This window comes from Lates calcarifer, unplaced genomic scaffold (assembly GCF_001640805.2).
Source record: "Lates calcarifer isolate ASB-BC8 unplaced genomic scaffold, TLL_Latcal_v3 _unitig_663_quiver_1255, whole genome shotgun sequence".
Lineage (NCBI taxonomy): Eukaryota > Metazoa > Chordata > Actinopteri > Centropomidae > Lates > Lates calcarifer.
Window position 1 is genome coordinate 8968 of NW_026117887.1, and position 22680 is coordinate 31647.

At 36.1% G+C, this 22680-nt stretch overlaps 1 protein-coding gene across 1 annotated transcript; it reads right to left on the minus strand.

Annotated features, from left to right (window-relative positions):
• Positions 1-798: 798 nt before the first annotated feature.
• Positions 799-17485, minus strand: LOC108879440 (eIF5-mimic protein 1). The gene is made up of 12 exons (XM_018670709.1): positions 17404-17485; positions 16562-16632; positions 14795-14971; positions 6017-6120; positions 5829-5894; positions 4765-4900; positions 4178-4287; positions 3201-3371; positions 2842-2988; positions 2315-2453; positions 2027-2149; positions 799-1201 (listed from the first exon to the last, which is right to left on the minus strand). The coding sequence occupies exons 3-12, from the start codon at positions 14799-14801 to the stop codon at positions 1173-1175; spliced, it is 1032 nt and encodes a 343-aa protein (XP_018526225.1). The 5' UTR covers positions 14802-14971; positions 16562-16632; positions 17404-17485; the 3' UTR covers positions 799-1172.
• Between the last annotated feature and the right edge of the window lie 5195 nt (positions 17486-22680).

Genomic DNA, 22680 nt, shown 5'->3' on the forward strand with positions numbered 1-22680 from the left:
AATTCATTTAGTACATATTATCATTAGTAATTATTAACAAATTATATTACTATTTAACTTTGTATTTGTTTTCTTATTTTTTTCTATTTTTCTACGAGCAAATGTTAACCTCAAACTAGTAAACAACTTTATGTCTAGTTTTCACAACAACACTACCTTATTGTCATAATTATAATCCATGTTGGTGAAGGTCCCTGTCGAATCAACTCTATGAATGGATCAGCGTGTCATCCGGTCTGCTGAGAAGGTGATTGGCTGTAACCTGCCTCCTCTCCAGGACCTGTACACCTCCAGGACCCTGAGGCGGGCAGGAAAAATCATGGCTGATCCCTCTCATCCTGGTCACAAACTCTTCAGGACACTCCCTTCTGGCAGGAGACTGCAGTTCCCCAAAACCAAGACCTCATGCCACAAGAACAGTTTCCTTCCGTCTGCAACTGGGCTCCTCAACAAGATCCACCCCCACCCCACCCCCAACACACATACGCAGACTGTCACAGACTATAATCCCCCCACCCCCCACTACATCGATGTGTTACATTAACGCACATCCGGACAATTACTGCCACCTTGTAACATTTTTGCACTCTACACTTTATACTTTACACTTTACTTTTTAATTATGTATATTTATGTTCCTTGTAAATATAGTTCTTGCTCTTTGCTCTTTTCTGTCCTTTAGCACCAATATACCAAGACAAATTCCTTGTATGTGCAAACTTAGTTGGCAATAAAGTCTTATTCTGATTCTGATTCTGACTTATATTTAATGTGGGAGAGGAAACAGGAATGTCCACATATACATATAAAATCAGTTTATTCATAAATAGAGAGCATTGCCAAGTTAAATACACAAGTGTTTTGTAAAACTCACTTGTCTCTCTTGTGTTTATACTAAAACGCGTACATCTACTGCAGACAGTGTTAGAGGCTGAGGGTGTGCTGAAGCAGATGGATATTAGCAAGGCCTGCTACATGTGTGGGACTGACCCCTGGTCCAGTGTTCAGACTCTTTGGGTATGTGACGGTGTTTGGGTGCTTTAGGAAGGAAGTGGGTCTGTGTTTGCTGTATCTCCACCTCAGCCCAGATGGAATCTATACTGCATGTTAACTAGCTGCTACACTCATTCAGAAAACACATGCAGAATATAGGAGTGTTCGCTGCTCTTCATTTAGCCCTCCTCCCCCTCTGACTCCGACTCTGTGGGCAGGAAGAAAAGAAAGCATGAGTTGGCTGCTCCATCTGCTGGTTACACTGACAATTACAATTATTTGGGTACATCACTGACCCTAATGGCTTGGAAGCTGATTCCTGCCAGGCAAATAAATACATAGATGATAAAATAAAATTATAAACGTAGGGATTCTCATGAGCACATTGCTGTAAGTCAAATAATGCTGTATCCCTTGCTTCTAAGTTAGTATAAGCAATCATTATCACTATCATAATTATTTCTCTGTAAGTGAAATTGCACTGTGACAATGTTATACCTGATAAACACAATAATATTCACATATTTGACTTAATAATTACCTTGAAATACTATTATAAGTGTGAGTACTTATTAGTTATAATATTGTTATTTTACCCAAAAAAGATAATACTGAATGTAAATATGAGGTACTTGCTTTTAATGTTTGAGTCCTGTTACTGTGGTATATTATCTTCAACTAAACATTAAAAACTGTTTATATTAATACATGAAGAAAGTATAACCAGTGTTATATGAATTTGATACAGTTATTTTTCAAAATCAAATACCCCATTTATATGCTTTAATGAAAAACTGTACAGTATTGTAGTTATGAAAAATACTTACATTTGTGGTTCTCCTTAAATATTTATTCTAAGTCATCTTATTACATAAAAGAAATATTTTAGTCTCTCTTTTGTTTAGTTATTACTAATTTACTATGTAAAAATGAGACAAATTACATCCCATTTTGACAAAATATGACCCAGCATGTTTGGTTGCAGTGAAAGGGTCTGGAGGGCATGAAGCAAGGAAATTAATATTGTTATTGCCTTCTTCAGCATTCTGGAGCCACTCAACAAACTTCTTCATCTGTTCCAGGAAGACACTCTTCCCTTTAGCTGCGTGGGCATCTTTGTACCACTTCAAGATGGCCTCCTCACTCAGGACATCAGCTGAGATTAGAAAGAAAAACTTTCAGTGCTGGGAGCTTAAAACTTCTATTCATGGACACCAAAGACAACACATCTGAAGAGAAACAAGTGGAAGAGGAATAAAAACTGGATGCAAAAGGATACAAGAGATAGACTTAATGTAATATCAGTGTGTGAGATGCTGACCTTTGTAGAAAAGCACCACTATCTTAGAGAAGGACTTCATGAAGTGGATGTTGTCGTAGCAGTACTCCTGGATCTTTAGCAGCAGCACTAACTCAGACTGACCTTGGGTGCTGAACACTGCCAGCAGAGGAGCATAGTGCTGAGAGAGAAAGCACAAACAGTTACATGACAACCACCTGACCCTGAATATCTACAATGATCAGCCATAACACTAAAACCACTTGTATAATGTTGTGTAGGTCCCCCTTGTTTTGCTAAAACAGCTCTGACCCGTTAGGGAATAAAAGGGACCTCTGAGGGTGTCCTGTGGTGTCTGCCACTGGGACACTGCCAGTGGATCTTTTGGGTCCAGTGAGTTGTGAGGCAGGGCCTCCAACATTTTGTTCTGAACTTTATTTGAACAGCCACTAAAAATGGCCTCTGTTGTAATCTCTATCGGTTTTCTTCTAAATACAGTGTTTCATGATTGGGCTTTAGTAGTACGAACTGATGAGAGACATTGTGTCGTACAGCTGTGTGAGACCCACTTTGAGGTGTTTGAGTGCCTGCTCTGTGACCAGCTCCTCCTTCTTGTTCCACTCCACAGCATTCATCAGGCAAGTCCACAGCAAGCCAATCACAGCCTGCTCCTGCAGCTCGTTCCTCTTCATCTCCTCCTTCACATATACAACCATCTGAACACACACACACACACACACACACATTGATCTCAGTCACTTTTGTGGACATTACAAAGACTTGCACCCATTTCCTGGTGACCTACCCTGACCCCGACCTAACCATAGCTTAACCATGACACACATACCAGATAGTACAGTACAATTTGTAAACACTGATAGTATTGACAGTATACTTCCTGCACTGTTGGAACCCCAGCTGTCCTTACCTCTCTGATGGGGCACTGCTGGGACAGGCGTTCCTGCAATTCTTTCTGCAGCTCTTTGCGGGTTCCCCGGCTCTGCTGCATATGCAGGAAGTCAGACAGCTCCTTGAGCCCTGCTTCATTGAAGTACTTAGAAAAATGCTCCACATTCTGCTTACTGGCAGGAAACAACTCCTGAAGTCAACATAGGTAAGAAACAACATCTGTTTAACAATGAAGAGAAAAATAAAAGCCATTGCTTTAGAATCAATAAAATGTAACAGCTCATCCTCTTACAGACGGATCAAAGTGAACTAAGACTGATGCACAGATGTCTCTTAAACTGTATTATGTGGATTTAACCCCACAGCTCCTTCTTTTGTAAGGTCTAATCACATTAAACTGATCACACAAAAGTCCTTCACTGGGATTTGGACAGTATTGTCTAAGTTTATGTCTTTGTCTGCATCCTTATTTATAAGACTTTCACCCCAGCAACAGACAGGAGAAGTTTCTACTATCAGTCATAGTTTGGCCTAAACAGTAGACCATTGTGGAACCCTATGGAGGTGTTTAGGACTATTAGTGTGAATGTAAGGTTTATAGAATATATTAAAGCACACGAGACGTAAGAAAATTCCCTCACACTGATGAAGCTAATTGATAGGTGATCCCAGTGTAATGAAAATCAAACAAATAAAACATAACGTAGACAACCACATCACAGTACAGAGACAGGAGAGAGCTGGACCTAGAAAATATTAGCTGGTATCGTACAGCAGTTCCACTACCTGACAAAGATTTATTTTTATTGATTATGTGACAGAGCTCAAAATCACTGGTTGACAGATGAACACAATCACCATGGAAACTCTCCTGATGACTAATACATGCGGTCTTGTACTGGTAACCCTCATGGTTACTCTGAGGCTATTCCAGAGAAACCAAACTCTCACAAAGCTCCTGGTGGAGCACCTGTTGAGCCTTGTTTTTTTTCTTACCAGAAGTCTTTTATCCAGGTTTGCCTTCCTCAAAGATGAAGTTACTGAATTGGCATCTTTCTCTGCAATCCATGCTTTGAACATCTTCACAGCAAAAGATGCAGAAATCCCTGAAAAATGATGCCCAGAACACAAAAGTGAAATGGAAGAGTCAGATCAGAGGAATAGAGGACGACACAGGAAGTTTGACACAATGCTTGAACATAAAAAAATGAATTTGTGACATGACTTTTTTGCTGTACTGATGGAATTAGAGCTGTGGAAATGTACCTCATACAGACTTAATCAAAACAACAGTTACATTTGGAGGAATTCTTGGTGATCCAGGCAACAGTAAAAATAGAAATAAAGGTCTAAATATATTAAAATCTAAATAAATATTCTTTGTTGTCTGTACCCTCTTACTACCCCAGTAACTATTAGTCTAATCTTAAAAATCTCAAGAACTTCACTGCTTACTACAGAGCACTGCAAATCCAAATCCACCTCCACTGCCCCCAGGTAGATGTACTGTTGACAGTACGACAGTAATCTATTGTCATGATAACTTCTCCTGTAGCATTAAGCAGAGTTGGATCCTTTTATACCTTCTTTGACCACACTTTCGGTGAAGAGACTGGTGATGATGGGAGGTGGTAGTGTGCTGTTGGCCAGCAGGATGCCAGTCAGCATGGCTAGCTTGGTCTGCTCCGACTCACTGAAGGCCTTAAGGAAAAGTAGCAGCTACACAACAACACAACAGCACACTGTGAGTCTCATTTTACGAATGGAGCACCCCAACACCTATATGAAAATCAGCTCAGTATGAACAAAAGATGCTTATACAAATCATATGAATTAGAAACTAGTGATTAGAAACCAGTCTTAATGTTGCAGCTTTAATTTACTGAATGAATGTATTTCTTATCATAAATGTGGGTTACATTTTTTCTTTGCCAGCAATCATCTTCTCATCTCTCAGTGGATGGAAAACTCCAAATCCAAAAACCAAATATGCAATCTACAATTATATAATTAATGTACAACATCCATCCATCTGTAATAGCATTTTAAGTAAGAAATATGGCCAATAACTTATTAATTAAATTAAATTAAAGAAGGTCAGTGTCTGAACTAATGGTTTGATAGAGTAATGGATTCATGCTGTTGATGCCAAATTCTGACCCTACCATCTGCTGCCTCAGCAGAAATCCAGATTTATCAGATATGTTTTTTCAGTCTTCAATACTCCACAGTTCTGGTGAGCCTGTGTCCACTGCAGCCTCAGATTTCTGTTCTTGGTTAACAGGATTCTTCTGCTGTTGTAGCCCCTCTGCTTAAAGTTGTGGATTCTTACAATCTAGCCTGCTCACCAGAGTGGTTATCTGAGTCAAGGTAACCTTTCAATCAGTCTGGTCATTCTCCTCTGACCTCTCTCATCAAAAACAGCATTTCTGTGTGCAGAGCTGCTGCTCACAATTTAGAGTAAACTTTGGAAACTGAGGACCAGCTGATTGGATAACTGCATGAATAAGCAGGTGTGTTCCTGTCAAAGTACTCTGTAAGTATGAGTTATAATAATGGTCTCACAAACTATATAAAGACTGTACAGAGAATAAAGAATGACTTTGGATGCAGCTATGTTACATTGATACACCTATTAAGGCAACACCTTTATGATTTCTTCCTCAAAGGCCTTCTCCAGATATTTATATCTCCGGATGAGCTTACTGAAAACCTGCAATCACAAAATAGACAGTTCCATAATTAGCAAAGTAGCAAACAATATGCTTATATGATGTTAACAGAATACCTTTGTGTTCTGTTGCACAGTCAGTATGAGGCTGAATGTGGGTATACCTGAGCATGCAGGCGTAGAGCAGCATGGCTTTCGTCTGTGGTGAACACACAGTATGCTGTCACCTTGGTCTTGTCACTATCATCGATACGAGTACCTCCAGGAGCTGAGGAGAGGAACGGGAGGTTTTAAATGGCAGCTTTAGTCACTGAGTTATTGAGAGCATGGCCTGTCCCAAGCTGGATGGGCAAAGCAGGACAGGACAGGTCATGTGATGGCCACCAAACTGATTTGAGATTTTTATGTTTAGGCAGCTTCAAACAAGTTCAATTGTTTTTCTGATGTTGTAGGATTTGATGATTAATGCTTTACTTGCGACCCAACTGACAGTGAACTCATACACAGAAAATATTTTTCATTTCTAAAGCTGTTCTAAAGCTAAGATTGAAACAGCTATGAAATTCACATTATCAGAGGCATATTTCCCCTTCAATGTATTTATAATTTCATCATCTCATCCGTAGTCAGACTCCAGTGGTCCCCACGACTACGTTGTTCAATTAGCCGTGCTGGATGAGTGAGCATGAATGTTGGAGGAGAAAGTGATGGAAACAAAATAAGTACATAAAACAAACTGTTTTTAATTAATAACGATGTTAGCCACCGTGTGTTATGTTTTTGCAGCCACAAATTTGGTTGTTTTTTCATGATTCGACATGACATGGTTATTAGCCCTGTATGGTTCGCTAATGCTAACATTACCTAGCTTGTCACTGTAGACTGTTGAACAATATTGTTAGCAACTACTACTACAAATTCTGAGATAATAAACAGAAATTACGAGATAGTAAATTGAAATTATGAGATGTCAAAATTATGAGATAATAAATTGAAATTATGAGATAATGTCGAAATTGTGAGATAAAAAAAATATGATTATGAGATAATGTTGAATTTATGAGAAGTTGAAATTATGAGGTAATGTCGAAATTACGAGATAATAAACCAAAATTATGAGATAATTAATTGAAATTATGAGATAATGTCAAAATTCCGAGATAATAGACAGAAATTACGAGATAGTAAATTGAAATTATGAGATGTAATTTATCTCGGAATTTCGACATAACCTCATAATTTCAACTTCTCATAATTTCGACATTATCTCATAATCATATTTGTTTTAATCTCACAATTTTGACATTACCTCATAATTTCAATTTATTATCTCAGAATTTCGACATTACCTCATAATTTCAATTTACTATCTCGTAATTTCTGTTTATTATCTCAGAATTTCGACATTACCTCATAATTTCAACTTCTCATAATTTCGACATTATTTTATCATATTTTTTTAATCTCACAATTTTGACATAATCTCATAATTTCAATTTATTATCTCATAATTTCGACATAATCTCATAATTATGACTTTTTATCTCATGATTTGGACTTAACACAGGCAGTTTCTTTCTTATACTGGTCGAAATGGGCTTCCATATCTTTATATTATGTTATATTTGTTTTAATCTCACAATTTCGACATTATCTCATAATTTCAATTTATTATCTCGTAATTTTGACATCTCATAATTTCAATTTTATGAGAAGTTGAAATTATGAGGTAATGTCGAAATTCCGAGATAATAAACAGAAATTACGAGATAGTAAATTGAAATTATGAGATAATGTCGAAATTGTGAGATAAAAAAAATATGATTATGAGATAATGTTGAATTTATGAGAAGTTGAAATTATGAGGTAATGTCGAAATTACGAGATAATAAACCAAAATTATGAGATAATAAATTGAAATTATGAGATAATGTCAAAATTCCGAGATAATAGACAGAAATTACGAGATAGTAAATTGAAATTATGAGATGTAATTTATCTCGGAATTTCGACATAACCTCATAATTTCAACTTCTCATAATTTCGACATTATCTCATAATCATATTTGTTTTAATCTCACAATTTCGACATTATCTCATAATTTCAATTTATTATCTCATAATTTTGACATTATCTCATAATTTCAATTTATTATCTCATAATTTTGGTTTATTATCTCGTAATTTCGACATTACCTCATAATTTCAATTTATTATCTCAGAATTTCGACATTACCTCATAATTTCAATTTACTATCTCGTAATTTCTGTTTATTATCTCAGAATTTCGACATTACCTCATAATTTCAACTTCTCATAATTTCGACATTATTTTATCATATTTTTTAATCTCACAATTTTGACATAATCTCATAATTTCAATTTATTATCTCATAATTTTGACATCTCATAATTTCAATTTTATGAGAAGTTGAAATTATGAGGTAATGTCGAAATTCCGAGATAATAAACAGAAATTACGAGATAGTAAATTGAAATTATGAGATAATGTCGAAATTGTGAGATAAAAAAAATATGATTATGAGATAATGTTGAATTTATGAGAAGTTGAAATTATGAGGTAATGTCGAAATTACGAGATAATAAACCAAAATTATGAGATAATAAATTGAAATTATGAGATAATGTCAAAATTCCGAGATAATAGACAGAAATTACGAGATAGTAAATTGAAATTATGAGATAATGTCGAAATTGTGAGATAAAAAAAATATGATTATGAGATAATGTTGAATTTATGAGAAGTTGAAATTATGAGGTAATGTCGAAATTACGAGATAATAAACCAAAATTATGAGATAATAAATTGAAATTATGAGATAATGTCAAAATTCCGAGATAATAGACAGAAATTACGAGATAGTAAATTGAAATTATGAGATGTAATTTATCTCGGAATTTCGACATAACCTCATAATTTCAATTTCTCATAATTTCGACATTATCTCATAATCATATTTGTTTTAATCTCACAATTTCGACATTATCTCATAATTTCAATTTATTATCTCATAATTTTGACATTATCTCATAATTTCAATTTATTATCTCATAATTTTGGTTTATTATCTCGTAATTTCAACATTACCTCATAATTTCAATTTATTATCTCAGAATTTCGACATTACCTCATAATTTCAATTTACTATCTCGTAATTTCTGTTTATTATCTCAGAATTTCGACATTACCTCATAATTTCAACTTCTCATAATTTCGACATTATTTTATCATATTTTTTAATCTCACAATTTTGACATAATCTCATAATTTCAATTTATTATCTCATAATTTTGACATCTCATAATTTCAATTTCATGAGAAGTTGAAATTATGAGGTAATGTCGAAATTCCGAGATAATAAACAGAAATTACGAGATAGTAAATTGAAATTATGAGATAATGTCGAAATTGTGAGATAAAAAAAATATGATTATGAGATAATGTTGAATTTATGAGAAGTTGAAATTATGAGGTAATGTCGAAATTACGAGATAATAAACCAAAATTATGAGATAATAAATTGAAATTATGAGATAATGTCAAAATTCCGAGATAATAGACAGAAATTACGAGATAGTAAATTGAAATTATGAGATGTAATTTATCTCGGAATTTCGACATAACCTCATAATTTCAACTTCTCATAATTTCGACATTATCTCATAATCATATTTGTTTTAATCTCACAATTTCGACATTATCTCATAATTTCAATTTATTATCTCATAATTTTGACATTATCTCATAATTTCAATTTATTATCTCATAATTTTGGTTTATTATCTCGTAATTTCGACATTACCTCATAATTTCAATTTATTATCTCAGAATTTCGACATTACCTCATAATTTCAATTTACTATCTCGTAATTTCTGTTTATTATCTCAGAATTTCGACATTACCTCATAATTTCAACTTCTCATAATTTCGACATTATTTTATCATATTTTTTAATCTCACAATTTTGACATAATCTCATAATTTCAATTTATTATCTCATAATTTCGACATAATCTTATAATTACGACTTTTTATCTCATGATTTGGACTTAACACAGGCAGTTTCTTTCTTATACTGGTCGAAATGGGCTTCCATATCTTTATATTATGTTATATTTGTTTTAATCTCACAATTTCGACATTATCTCATAATTTCAATTTATTATCTCGTAATTTTGACATCTCATAATTTCAATTTTATGAGAAGTTGAAATTATGAGGTAATGTCGAAATTCCGAGATAATAAACAGAAATTACGAGATAGTAAATTGAAATTATGAGATAATGTCGAAATTGTGAGATTAAAACAAATATGATTATGAGATAATGTCGAACTTATGAGAAGTTGAAATTATGAGGTAATGTCGAAATTACGAGATAATAAACCAAAATTATGAAATAGTAAATTGGAATTATGAGATAATGTCGAAATTATGAGATAATAAAGTGGAATTATGAGATAAGAAGTCATAATTATGAGATACACTGACATTATGAGGTGATAAATTGAAATTATGAGATGATAAATCAAAATTATGAGATAAAAAGCCATAATTATGAGATAATGTCAAAATTATAAGATACACAACACTCAAAGTAGCAGTTCTTTGGCGTGAGTTCTCTTATTCAACTTGACAACGAAATGGATTGTGAGCACATTGAAAACTATTTTAAACAGGGCTTTACAACAGATAAAATACTTAATTTGCTTGCTGATTCACAATGGATTATATGGTGCAAACACACCTTAGAAAAGAGAAGCAGCTCTTGTGTAGACAGAATAAAATTGATGTGGCTGAAGTGGCAATCTTCATTGAACAGCAACTGGAAACATCTGGTTGGTGTCATGGTTACCTAATTTAGGATAACATATTGTTGGCATGGCGAGGACAGCTAGTTGTGCCACTGGAGTGCATGCAGACTTCCAAATTATTATCTCAATTTCAACGTATCATCTCATGATTATGACTTACTATCACTTTGACTTAATGTGAGCAGTTTTTTTTCTTATACCGGTGGAAATGAGATTTCATAGGCTGAAAACATTTGAACATCTAAAAAAAAAAAAAGATACTTTTATTTCCAAGTTGGAGACACAAATGGTAGGTATTGCTGTAACAGCTGAGAAAGATACTGTCTCTCTGTGTGGCCAAGACAAAGTACAGAATTTTCTAATGACTCTTTTACTAGTTTAAGAAAAACATTGTACACATTGCTTTCTTTATCTGCACTATCAATTAAAAAGCTGATAGTGTGCTATGTTGCCTACTAACTGACATGATCTTGTATTAATATACTCATAATTCCTTATTTGAACAAGATCCTCGAGATCAAAGAAAATACTGCAACTTGTTGAGTCTTACAGTGATCATCTTAAAACAGGTAGTTCACACACAAAAGATACTAGATGTCTTAAGGGTCTTTATAAAAAAAGTGGAATTAAAAGATAATACAGTGCAGAATTTTTGTGCTCAGTTCACACAATCCTGTTTTCTCTCTCAGTACCACGAGTGAAACAAACTGTAATGCAGTGCACTGTTATGATTAGGTAATGTACGGAAGTCTATCTAGATGGCTTACATTCAGACAGTGAAGGTGTGTTATCAGTTAGCTGTCAGTATCTTGTATCAATATTCTCATAATTCCTTATACAGGATCCTCAAGATCTAAGAAAAGATAGCAACCTGTTGAGACTGAAAGTGAAGACTCAGAAACAGGGATTGCTTAGACTACATGCACTGGAATATGTGCACATTAGTTTAACTTGCTTTTGAGATAATGGTGTCAGTGTTGAAAACATGTCAATAGTTTACTGTAACTTCATAAATATGTATTTTGGGTGACTATCATTCTCAGTGACAATAAATACACCACCAATCTTTGTACTTTAACTGATAAATATACAAATAATGGTTACAAAGAAGTTCATAGTTGATAGAAGTAATATTAATGGTTATTACATACATCATTTCAGGTATTACCTTTCAGGAACAAGTTATGAGAGTCACTGCTTGATAATGTCACACGTCTTACTGTTTGCATAGCTCTTCCATCAATTTACGATTACCTGAATTTGTTTTCAACATCTTTTTGTTACTCATTGTTACTATATGACAAATATTATGGACAGGCAGCAGTCATTTTCTTGTTGTTTCCATGTTTAGAAATGCTGTCACTTAAAGAGTCCTTTTCTGCCAGAGTTCTGAACACACTACTCACCTCTTGATTTTTTGCTGAGCTGTTTAATTTTGTATTGTCAACTGTGTAAATATCAGGGTCTCACTATATAATAATACGATATAATGTGATCAGTAAAATCACCAAATAGGTGAATTTCAAATAATCCTAAATACATTTAAAATATGTAAGTGCTATCCTGAGACTGAAAAAAGGAAACCTCATGTTACTATGCATAAGGGGTCTCCCACTTCTTCTGTCAAAGGTCCACTTAGCTGCTCTCAGAGCTAGGTTGAAAATGTCACTGAAGAATGCAGTCCTGATTTTTTTGATATTGTTGTTATACATCATCTGTGGATCTGCGTTGATTTTAAAATAACCTATTAATCTCAACTGTGAAATGTACTGACCCCGGTCCCATTCTGAATGTCAGTGCAGACCTGAAACTAGGTATATATGGCACCAGGCAGCAGAAAAAGCTGCTTACTGACCAACAGCAGGTGATCATCAGGTCTTAAGAATCTCAGAGAGAGATACCACCTCTCTTCTCACAGTGGAGTATAACCTCATTACTCAAGTACTTTGTAAAAGTAGTCATTGGTTTTGCTTGTGTTCTTTATTCTGTTGTCAGCCAGTCAGTGCAGACAGCCCAACATTTCATGCATTAACTTGTATTCCTGGAGATTTCCAGTTTATTCTACAGTGTAAATTATATATCAGGTTGGGTACCATGCCAGTCTATACGAGTAATACCGTTTAAAAAAGAGGTTATAGGTGCTGTGGTATGTTTTTGTAATAGAAAAAACCCTGAAAGCTGTCACTGAACCTGGTAAAGTACCTGGCAAATCTGAGTGTGCTGCCTGCATTAAGGCCTCACCTGAAGCACTGAAAAACAGAAACTTAAAGTGCAAGAAGAATTTACTAAACAACACTGCACCTGTTCTTTCCATTTGCACTTGTACTTATTATGCATGTGTTGAGGATACATGTGTTGATATTATAAGTTCAGTACACTATACAGCCACCTGTATAAGAGCATACCTGTCATGTATGAGCGAGTGGGAGCTCTTATTGTGAAATGACTGCTATGGTTACTCATGGATAGCATGGTGGATGTTCATAAAGTAATACTTGTACTGTCAAGTAACATATACTAAGATAGAACTTGGGATGCATGTGAGATGCTGAAGTTTTGTCAGTTTTGTTTAGAGGAAAAGTTTTCTGTTGCTTCTGTCAACCTCTGGGAGGCTCCTCTGTGTAATGTTTGGTCCAGTGTTATCTTGTTGGTTGTGTCACCACCAGAAAACCAGTTTGCGAGTCAGCTCACTAATGCACTGTACTGCGGAGGGAACAAATCAGGGGGCCAACTGTGAATCCAGTGTTTATATATTAAATAAATGCAACTGACATTTTGAAATACATAAGTTTAACCTATCTCTACTTTTTACACAGTTGATGTGGTACGTTGGTCCCCACAGGGACTAAAATTCAGGTTTAAAATTTAGGTTTGAGTATTTGATGTTTCATGTGATTTTTGTCTTAGCAAAAATTTATTAGGAATTTAGCAGTTAAAATTAGTCTCTAGACTACTCAGAAAAGCCATGGGGTAGTAAAAATTGGTGTGTGTGTGGTTATAAGCTTACAAAGTATGTGAGGAAAAACAGATCTGACAGATTATTGCTCCATGCCATATTTTCCCCTGTCAACATGCTTTTCAGCCATTTATAATCAACACAGTAGTCTACAAAATGTCTTGCCTTTCACTTGTAGGTAACTGTGACCCAAAGTGTTATTTTTATCAGCATGGCAGACAAGTACCTGGACACAGGAGTTACTTAAGTAACTATAATTCTGAGTATAGACAATCTCCAGAGATGGCATGTAACAATCTGTAGGATTTCCACCATCTCTGCTGCTCAGAAAATGAAACAGAACTCTTGACTCAGCTGGGAGCTGATTTGTGGTTTTACATCTTTCAATGGGCATATTTGCACATCGGATTGAATGTACTTGTACTTTGGGGGTGTGTAATAGAGGACAAATTCACAGATTTTTAAAAATATTTTGGGGGGTATAAACTATGGAATAAAGTAAAGATTCTGCAGGTAGATGCAATGAACACTCAACGGGCATTAATTTTCAAAAAGAGTCAAAAAAGTAATAAAAGCTAAACAAGCTGGAGACTTTAATTCTCTGATGCTTAATGAGGAGATCTCTTTGATTAGTGGGTATTACAGTGTTAATCTGATCTCTCTGTCCTTGTGAACAGAGCAGCCCTGGACTAAACTGGTGTAATACTTGCCTGGATACGAACACTGACTGCTTTTCAAATGTGTACGGAGGAATACTGATGGTCAATACAAAATACAAACTCAACATCCTCTCTCTCTATAGGAACAGCAGGGTTTTATACTTATATTGCTTTCTATCAGCTGATAATGAGATTATTTGATCACAGCTGTTGACATGGTTATCCTAATATTATAATATTATAATGACATTACATTTCTGTGTTCAAGACTTAAATTCCCTTTGGAACAATGTGATTTCAGTTAAGAATAATAACCCTACTGCATATTGTAATAGAAATCAATTACAATGGAACTCAATTACAATGTGAAGTTAAAGGGAAATATTTCCAACTCACTTGACTAAGTGTATACAGTCATCCAGATATATTCTAATTAATTTCTAATTAATCTGAGATCCTCAGCCGATCTAGACAGTCACAGTGACACTCACCAAGCATGCTTCCTGCGATGAGGATGTCAAACAGAGTGTCTGCATAGCGTCTGTAGTCCAGTCATGATCCTGTGATATCTAGAAACTTGGCTACAGCATCCAGGTCGCCACCTGCTTCATTGAGGCCTGCAACAATTGTGTCTCGAAAAACTGTTGGTTCGAACTTCTCCTTTTCATCTAGGACAGAAGATCATATAATCAGGGCAGAAAAGATCAAATGTGCCTATCAGTGTCTTTTTCATTTACTTTTATAAACTTATAAACATAGCTCATATTTTCTAAACTTCATAGTGTTTTAGATTCAACTTGTTCCACCTTTAAGGCACCCATTGGTTTCCATTCATTTCAGACTATATGTCATGCTAGAACAAATAAATGATAAAGATTACGAATGCTTCACTCCTTATTGTAGGGGTCGCTTTAATGGTGGGTTCACAAAGTTCATAAAATTTCACAAATTCACCAGAAAAAGCTCTGTCCCTTTAGATCTAACAACTTTGGTCTAAAAGACAAATAAGACGAATATTTACCAATCATGACAGTACAGGAAACACCAACCCACACACTTTATTTGTATTTGATTTGGTACTGCACTGTTACTTTGAGGCACTGTAGGCTGCTACTGTATTGTATATACTGTCTGCTGTACTATACTGTCCTAACCAACATGATCACCAAGAGTATCTTAGACCTTTGTTTAAAGATACTATTGTAGCTGATTCTTTCCTATAACCCAGAACCCTGCAGGCTAGCAGAGAAGTAAGCTGCTCAACTTAATGCAGTGTTTCCTCTACCATTGTCTTGGAAAGGCAGCCCACCAACTTCAACCCCAGTTAATAAAAAAGTTAAAATCAAAACATTTTAAAAAAGTAGATATTTTATTTATGTTTAACTAAATTATGTGCAATCGTTTCAGCTCAGTGTGAGATGCTGTCATGTTTTGTTATCAGTTACAGTCACGTTTGCCACCTCTCATCCTGTTTCACATGCACCTCTGCTCTGTGTGCATGTGTAGCTTCTCTGCACACACACCAGGAGTGGAGGAGCAGAGGAATACAGGTTAAGAGCTCATCACATTAAGCGGAATAAAGGCTCCTACAGGTGTTATAACTCTGTAAAGTCATGGATGGACAGATGTCAACCCCCCAAATGTATGAAAGTCAGCCCAAAATATAACCACTGCCCAAAGTTCTTGTACAGTTGCTCGTGTTCAGAAAAACAAAAAAGAAAATGTTGTTACTCTGTGCTGCTGTGGCTGCTTTGTTTACTGACAAAATGATTAAAAGTTACTATTTCTTCTGTAAAAAGTTTTGGTGTCAGTACTGAAACTCATGGATCATATCAGTGCTAGTACTGAGAAATGTCAAATAATACTCAGCCTTAGCAGTGACTGGGCAGCAGGATACTCTGGGTGTCATCAAAGCTCAACAGTCCTAGTCTAAATCTCATCTGTATTCCATTCAATGAGGAGTTTGCATGTTCTCCCTGTTTGGGTGTTAAGACTCATTTAGTCTGTGTGTGTGTGTGTGTGTGTGTGTGTGTGTAAGCATGTGTGTATATGTCTTAATAGCTAGTCAGTGAAACACTACCTGACAGAAACAGCCTGTTAAAACTGTAGTGGGCTGCACACCAGCTGGGAGGGAGTATAAATGGTATGTGTGAAAACACTGTGTATACACGTGTGTTTATCAGTTTGGGGTGAACGTCACCATTGCCTTATAGCTCATACAAGGCTCATATGAAGCCAGTACTCGATCTGGTACTCACCCCTTTTCCTGGTCTTAAACCTCTGGCCTGTGAGCACTGGCTTCTGCTGCTTACCGGTATTCATACAAGTCCTGAAAGTACAAACAGATAGCTAGTCTAACATGCTTCTATAAAAGATAGGCCACTTGGGTTAGGGTTACAGTTAAATTTTGCCCATAATTATTACTTTGTAATATGCCTTTATTATGTCTGCATGATACAGTTCTTTTTTTATCTTTAATACTATTTTTATACTACCCTCTTCTGAAGGTTGCATTGGACATAGAACTCATGTCACATGAGACTGACAATGAATCTGAACTAACTTGAAGTCTCTGCTCAGCAGAAGCCCTTGCTAAACCCACTGGAGTGGTCACTTTTACATTTTCAATCTAAAAGAAAGTAGCTGTACTGGAAATGTAATTTCCTTTTCTACATAGATCCTTTTCTACTTTGAGGTGAAAGGTCATGCAGTTGCTAACTTTATATCTACAACCTCTAATTTCAGTTGTGCAAACCCCCAAGGGCTTGAAAAAAGTAACAGACAAGCTGTGCTGCCCAAATTTAACATGCCAGGTGCTCGCGCTGTGTAGGACTTAACATAACTTTGACACACATCCTATGCTGTTGGCTACAATGGCTTAAGAAATAAATTGCCCATTTCACATAAAAAATAAATAGGGGCAAACTTTGCGTTGTGATGCACAAATGCCAATAGCTGTTTCACTGAGCTTTGGAAACCAGACTGTGCTTAACTGCCATTATGATCCAATATTCAACTCATTCAAAAATCTATTTCTGCCTCTAGAACAGCTCCTCCTCTGAGAATTATGTTTCAAAAAAGGTAAAAACTGTCTGCTTACCAGTGGTGAGTTCTTTGTGCTGCCTGTAAGTGTGTTGGTCTGTGTTGACTGACTGAGTGTCATTCCGCCTGCTAACCTTGTGCTCTGCTCTATATATAGTGGGCTCATCCCTGCGGTGTAAACCTGCCTCTTACTCTTAGGCACAGGACACGTGTCATATTACTCAGAGTGTGTCTAACTCATTCTCTCTCATTCACATATGCATATAAATACATGGTATATTAGTTTATTTATTAGAATGACACAGCTTATTACTACAGTTTGCCAGAAAAGCAGCAGCAGGACTTTACTGTGCTCTGGTAGACAGGTAGCAGTTCTGCCGGCTGGGTCATGGATTACAGCACTTTCTAATCCACAACATCAATCCCTGCTGTCTGGAGCAGACGCTGTGTCAGTTCATTGCCATCACTCACTTACTCACACACAGATTAGGAGGAACAGAGCTGGACTAGCCTGTCTGCTCACACAGTGTTGCTGACTGTTGCAGCCAGTCCTTTAAACCACATTTCCTCTCATGGCCGCCACATGCTGGCTTCATAATTCTACAAGGTACTTAAGTTTTATTTCCTCAGGGAAGTTGTTATTAAGAGCAATCCTTCTGGTACCTGTTCCCACTCACTCAGTTCAACACATTCACAACTGCCCAGTACAACCACAGACTGACCTGTCAGCCACAGAGCAACCTCATTTGCAGCTTCTAGAATCCTAATTAAAGAGATAATATGTATACTATTTTTTATGTGGCTGCACTGCTCTTGTTTTCAGACTCTCTGGCTGGCATGGCTACTGAAACAGGTTTCTCTACAGACTGCTTAAACATCAGACTTATAGACTTATAGGATGAATAGCACATTTATCATTTCATGGTGTGTTAAACCCTGATGACAGGTGACACTGAGGACACCTCCAACATCCACTGAACAACACACTGGACATGTTGTCCATTAAGGACAGAGTACGACAGTATATGTTAGTGAAGGCCTGTAAGTCAACAACTTCAACAAACACAGATGACATTAACATTATAATGGTTTGCATTCTTCAGATTACTGCTGTTTGTAGCTGGCGCTATCTAGCAGTTTTTTACACTGTACTGAGAGCATCTGAAAAAAACATTAATGCAGTTCTTACCGAAAGGACGAAAAAAAAGGTCTGGTGTAAATACGGTACATCAGAAATGTCTTCTCAGCCTCAAGTTTCATTAGCTACAAAGTCCTATCATGTCGCAGGTTGCTGTTTGCCTATTGTAATGTTTTGTCATATTCTGTTGTATTTGAATGTGGGAAATAAATGTAAACATTTGAATCATCTTGTGCCTCTAAAATATGCTGTTCATATATTTGTTTGAAAAATGAATTCCTCACCTGAGACACAGTGGCATTATGAATGAACTGAACACAGGCAGACCAGATTTCACCTTACAAAATTTGCTTGGCTGCTGCAGCGGCATCTGGTGATTACTTTCCTGTTAGGGAAATAACACAGGTACAGTCTAGACCATAAGTATTGGGACATATATTCTTCACTTGCATGGTCACCCCTTTAGTCCTCATACTGACAGACTTCCAATTCCACCTCAAACTAAATGCTCAACTGTCAATCAGCTCTGAAACATGTGCTTTAACTGATGTTAAAAAGATTCATATCTGCCCCATTTAGTAGCCAAGTGTCCAATTGCTTTATTTTTGAACCCTTGCAATTTGGGCACTAGGTGTTACAAGGGGTATATCTACTACACATTTCTACGTATATTGATGTAATTCTCCTAAAAGTAAAGTTGAGATTTGGCACTTCAATGTGTTATCCTATTGAAGTTGTGGAAATCCAGTGGGTGCCTGAAAGTATAGATGTGTCATATTCAGTCTTAGTCATTTTGTAATTTCCACAGAGAATATATATTTTCAGTTTCAGTTCAGTCAAACAATAGTGTTGCTCACTTGTTGACTGTAGAGGAGATTTACGTTCCCAGGATAAATTCTGAGAACCACAACACTGATCATAGTTATCTGATGTCACTGGCTCATCAAAAATCTATCTGAACTGAAAGGAGTATTTAGCTTAGTGCACTAAGCATTAATCTGTAAACATAATAAAATATTGTACTGACTTGGTTGTCATGTTCTGCATTTCTGCATAAAGGTCTACTGCTCTTCTGTGGCAGCTACAACGATAACAATATGCATTTGCAGCCTACATTATAGCTTATCACCCATCTTGATATTGACCATTGGATGGATGATAGAGGTGGGATCAAGAGGAAGCCAGTATGGCCCCATTAGGAAAGAACATACTAAGTAGGCTTAATTTTTGTGGTTTATTTTCTAAACAGTGCTTTAACTTCACTTACATAAGTGGTTAAAAGTATGCTCTAATTAATTTGCTCAATTTAAATAATCTTTAAAATCTTGCTGTCTCTGAATGAAGCTTTATTGCTTGGATGTACCTCTATGAAATGTAGAGTATACAGTGAAAATATGTGAACATATAATACTATGCACCATCAGCATCTTTGCACTCACTGTGGTGTGTGATCTCAGTGACTTTGATGGTGAATTTTCATTTGGTAAACAGTCTTCAGAGTTTACTCAGAATGGTATTAGAGACAAGAAAAATCCTGTGAGCATTAGTTTGGTACAAGGAAATGCTATGTTGATGAGAGAGGTCAAAGGAGAATGGCCATACTGATTTGTGCTAACCCAGATAACCACACTTTACAACTATGGTGAGTAGAAAAGCATCTCAGAATGCACAACCTTGAGGCAAATGGGCTACAACAGCAGAGGACCGCATCAGGTTCCACTCCTGTCAACCAAGAACAGAAATCTGAGGCTGCAGTGGGGAAAGGCTCATCAAAACTAGACAGCTGAAGAGTGGAAGATGTAGCCTGGTATAATGAATCTGGATTTCTGCTTAGTAACCACAACTACAGTACTTACTTAAGTACCATACCCAAATATGAGATACTTGGACTTCAAACATATATTTCTATCTTATGTTACTTGATTTTTCTACGTCATTACATTTTAGAGGGAAATATTGTACTTTTTAATGCACTATGCATATTGACAACTGTTCACTAGTTACCTTGCAGATCAATATTTTACATGAGAAACTTAGAAAATACAGTCACTCTTAAAGTGTAACTGTTCAAATGATCTAATACTCACACTAAGTCAAAAAACTGAAAACAGATCAGTGATGCTAACAACCTACATGTAGGAATAGCAATGAAAATTAACCTTGCAGACAATGTGTGGGTCTCTACTGAGTTTAGACTCACACATATAACCATAAAAAATTATTCAGTGCGAGATGGAAGAGTCAGTATGCATTTGTGGACATGGACATCAAGTCAGGTGCAAAAAATGCTCAGTTTATACATATATACAAATACGTGAGCAGCGAGAGTGCAGCAGTCATACAGGCTGTCTTACCTGTGGGTTGTATCTGCTCAGTGTATCTGGAGGAGCACACTATAATGTCTCACCTGAGATTCAACTGAAGCAGTTTCATGCTTCAGGCTGGTCCATGCAGGCAGGACAGACCTAATACATCACTGTAGGAGATTCTGGATTTAAGGAAACATTTATCACAGTAGTCTGAGTGACCAGTCAGAGCTGGACATCCAAATCGTATATTTGAAAACTGCAAAGACTGAATGATTTGACATGAAGGATAATTACAACCATAATTTTTGGCTTTTTTAATCAGCACACATCAGGTCTCTCCCCATTTGGTTGGTATAATGGTATTGCTCCAAGAATGGCTAAACTCTTAGTGTCCCTGTTATGTTTGTAGCTTCTCAGTCCACCTGTGGTTTGAAACTGTCAGTTGAGCAGCACAGCAGAGATTGTTCACAGGCCAGGTTAGAACCAGAGGCATCATTCACAGTAGACCAGAGCAGATCAGAGAAGATGGCTGCCCCTCAGAAAGGAGATCTGTCAGCATCTGAGAGGAAAATCCTGCAAGTTATTGCTGCTGGTGAGTAATACTTCATTGTTATAAGACTGTAATTTCAGCTTTCTTCACTCAGATTTTTTTCCCCTCAAATTATCATAAACCTACTCTTTTATTGTGAAAGCTTTGTTTATCAAAATCAGCTTTATTGGCCAAGTATATGCATGTTCAAGGAATTTAACTATTTTTCTAAGTTACTCTCAGTGCACTTAGACACAGTTCCAACTACAGTTTGCAGGGAGGACAGATAGGAACAGAAATACAGCTAAGAACAAGGACAGACAAATCTGATTACAACAGAGCATGGGATCAGAGTACAGAGTGCTGACAAACATAGTTTACATAGTTTATTCTATGTACAACACCATGTAAAAGTTTAGGTACCTTGTGATTTGGCACTAATTATAGGAAAATAGAGACTGTGCTCTATTAACATACCTCCAGCTAATTCACCTAGAGAGTCTCTCGGTGCAAAGCAGGTCAGCTTCACATGCAGAAGTCTGAATGTTGACATAGATTTAAATGGAGCTTTCCTCTCATGGAGAAAATTTGTTGCCCTATGTTTAGTACCAGATTACATAGTTTCTGCCAGAAAATCTGAAAATTATCAGGAAATTAGTTAGAAATTGCAGAGGTTATCCTGTATAATTAAGATAAGGTATATGAATTGTATGGATTTTGGTTTTAAGACAGAGATACTCCATCATGACTTTGGCCAGAGTTTGAACTGAAAAAAAAAAAAAGAATAAATCATACATGCATTTGTCCAATCTCTTCTCTGTTGTTGCTGCTGTTTCCTGCTCTAATGTCCAAACCTCAGCCCATGTTTACAGTGGTATTTATTGTTTGCAGGTGATGTACAGGAGGCTGCCCAGCTGCTTGCTAGCAAAGAAGTGAGAGTCAACTGCTTAGATGAGGTAAGAAGATAGAAAGACCTTTCACTTTCATGTTTTTGCTCATCTAACTGATGTATTTATGTTAAAATTAATATATCAATTTATTTAAACTGACCTATATATTTAAAGTAACAAAAACCAAAAAATCAGTACAGCTTATATCTAACCCTAACATGCAGGGTTACTCAGCCTTTTCTTAACTGTGACACTGTTACACATCCACAAATCCTCAAACAAAACAAACTGATGAAGTGGAGTTGGGAGCAAATTGTTTGTGGTGCTCATAGCGCTACAAAATCACAGATGGCTCATGTTACAAAAAGTCAGTAATGAAGAATGACTTTACACCCTACCCATTTCATTTGCTCCACCCATAATGCGACAGTTCTGTCACTGGAACATATGTTATCCATTGTGTGGAGAC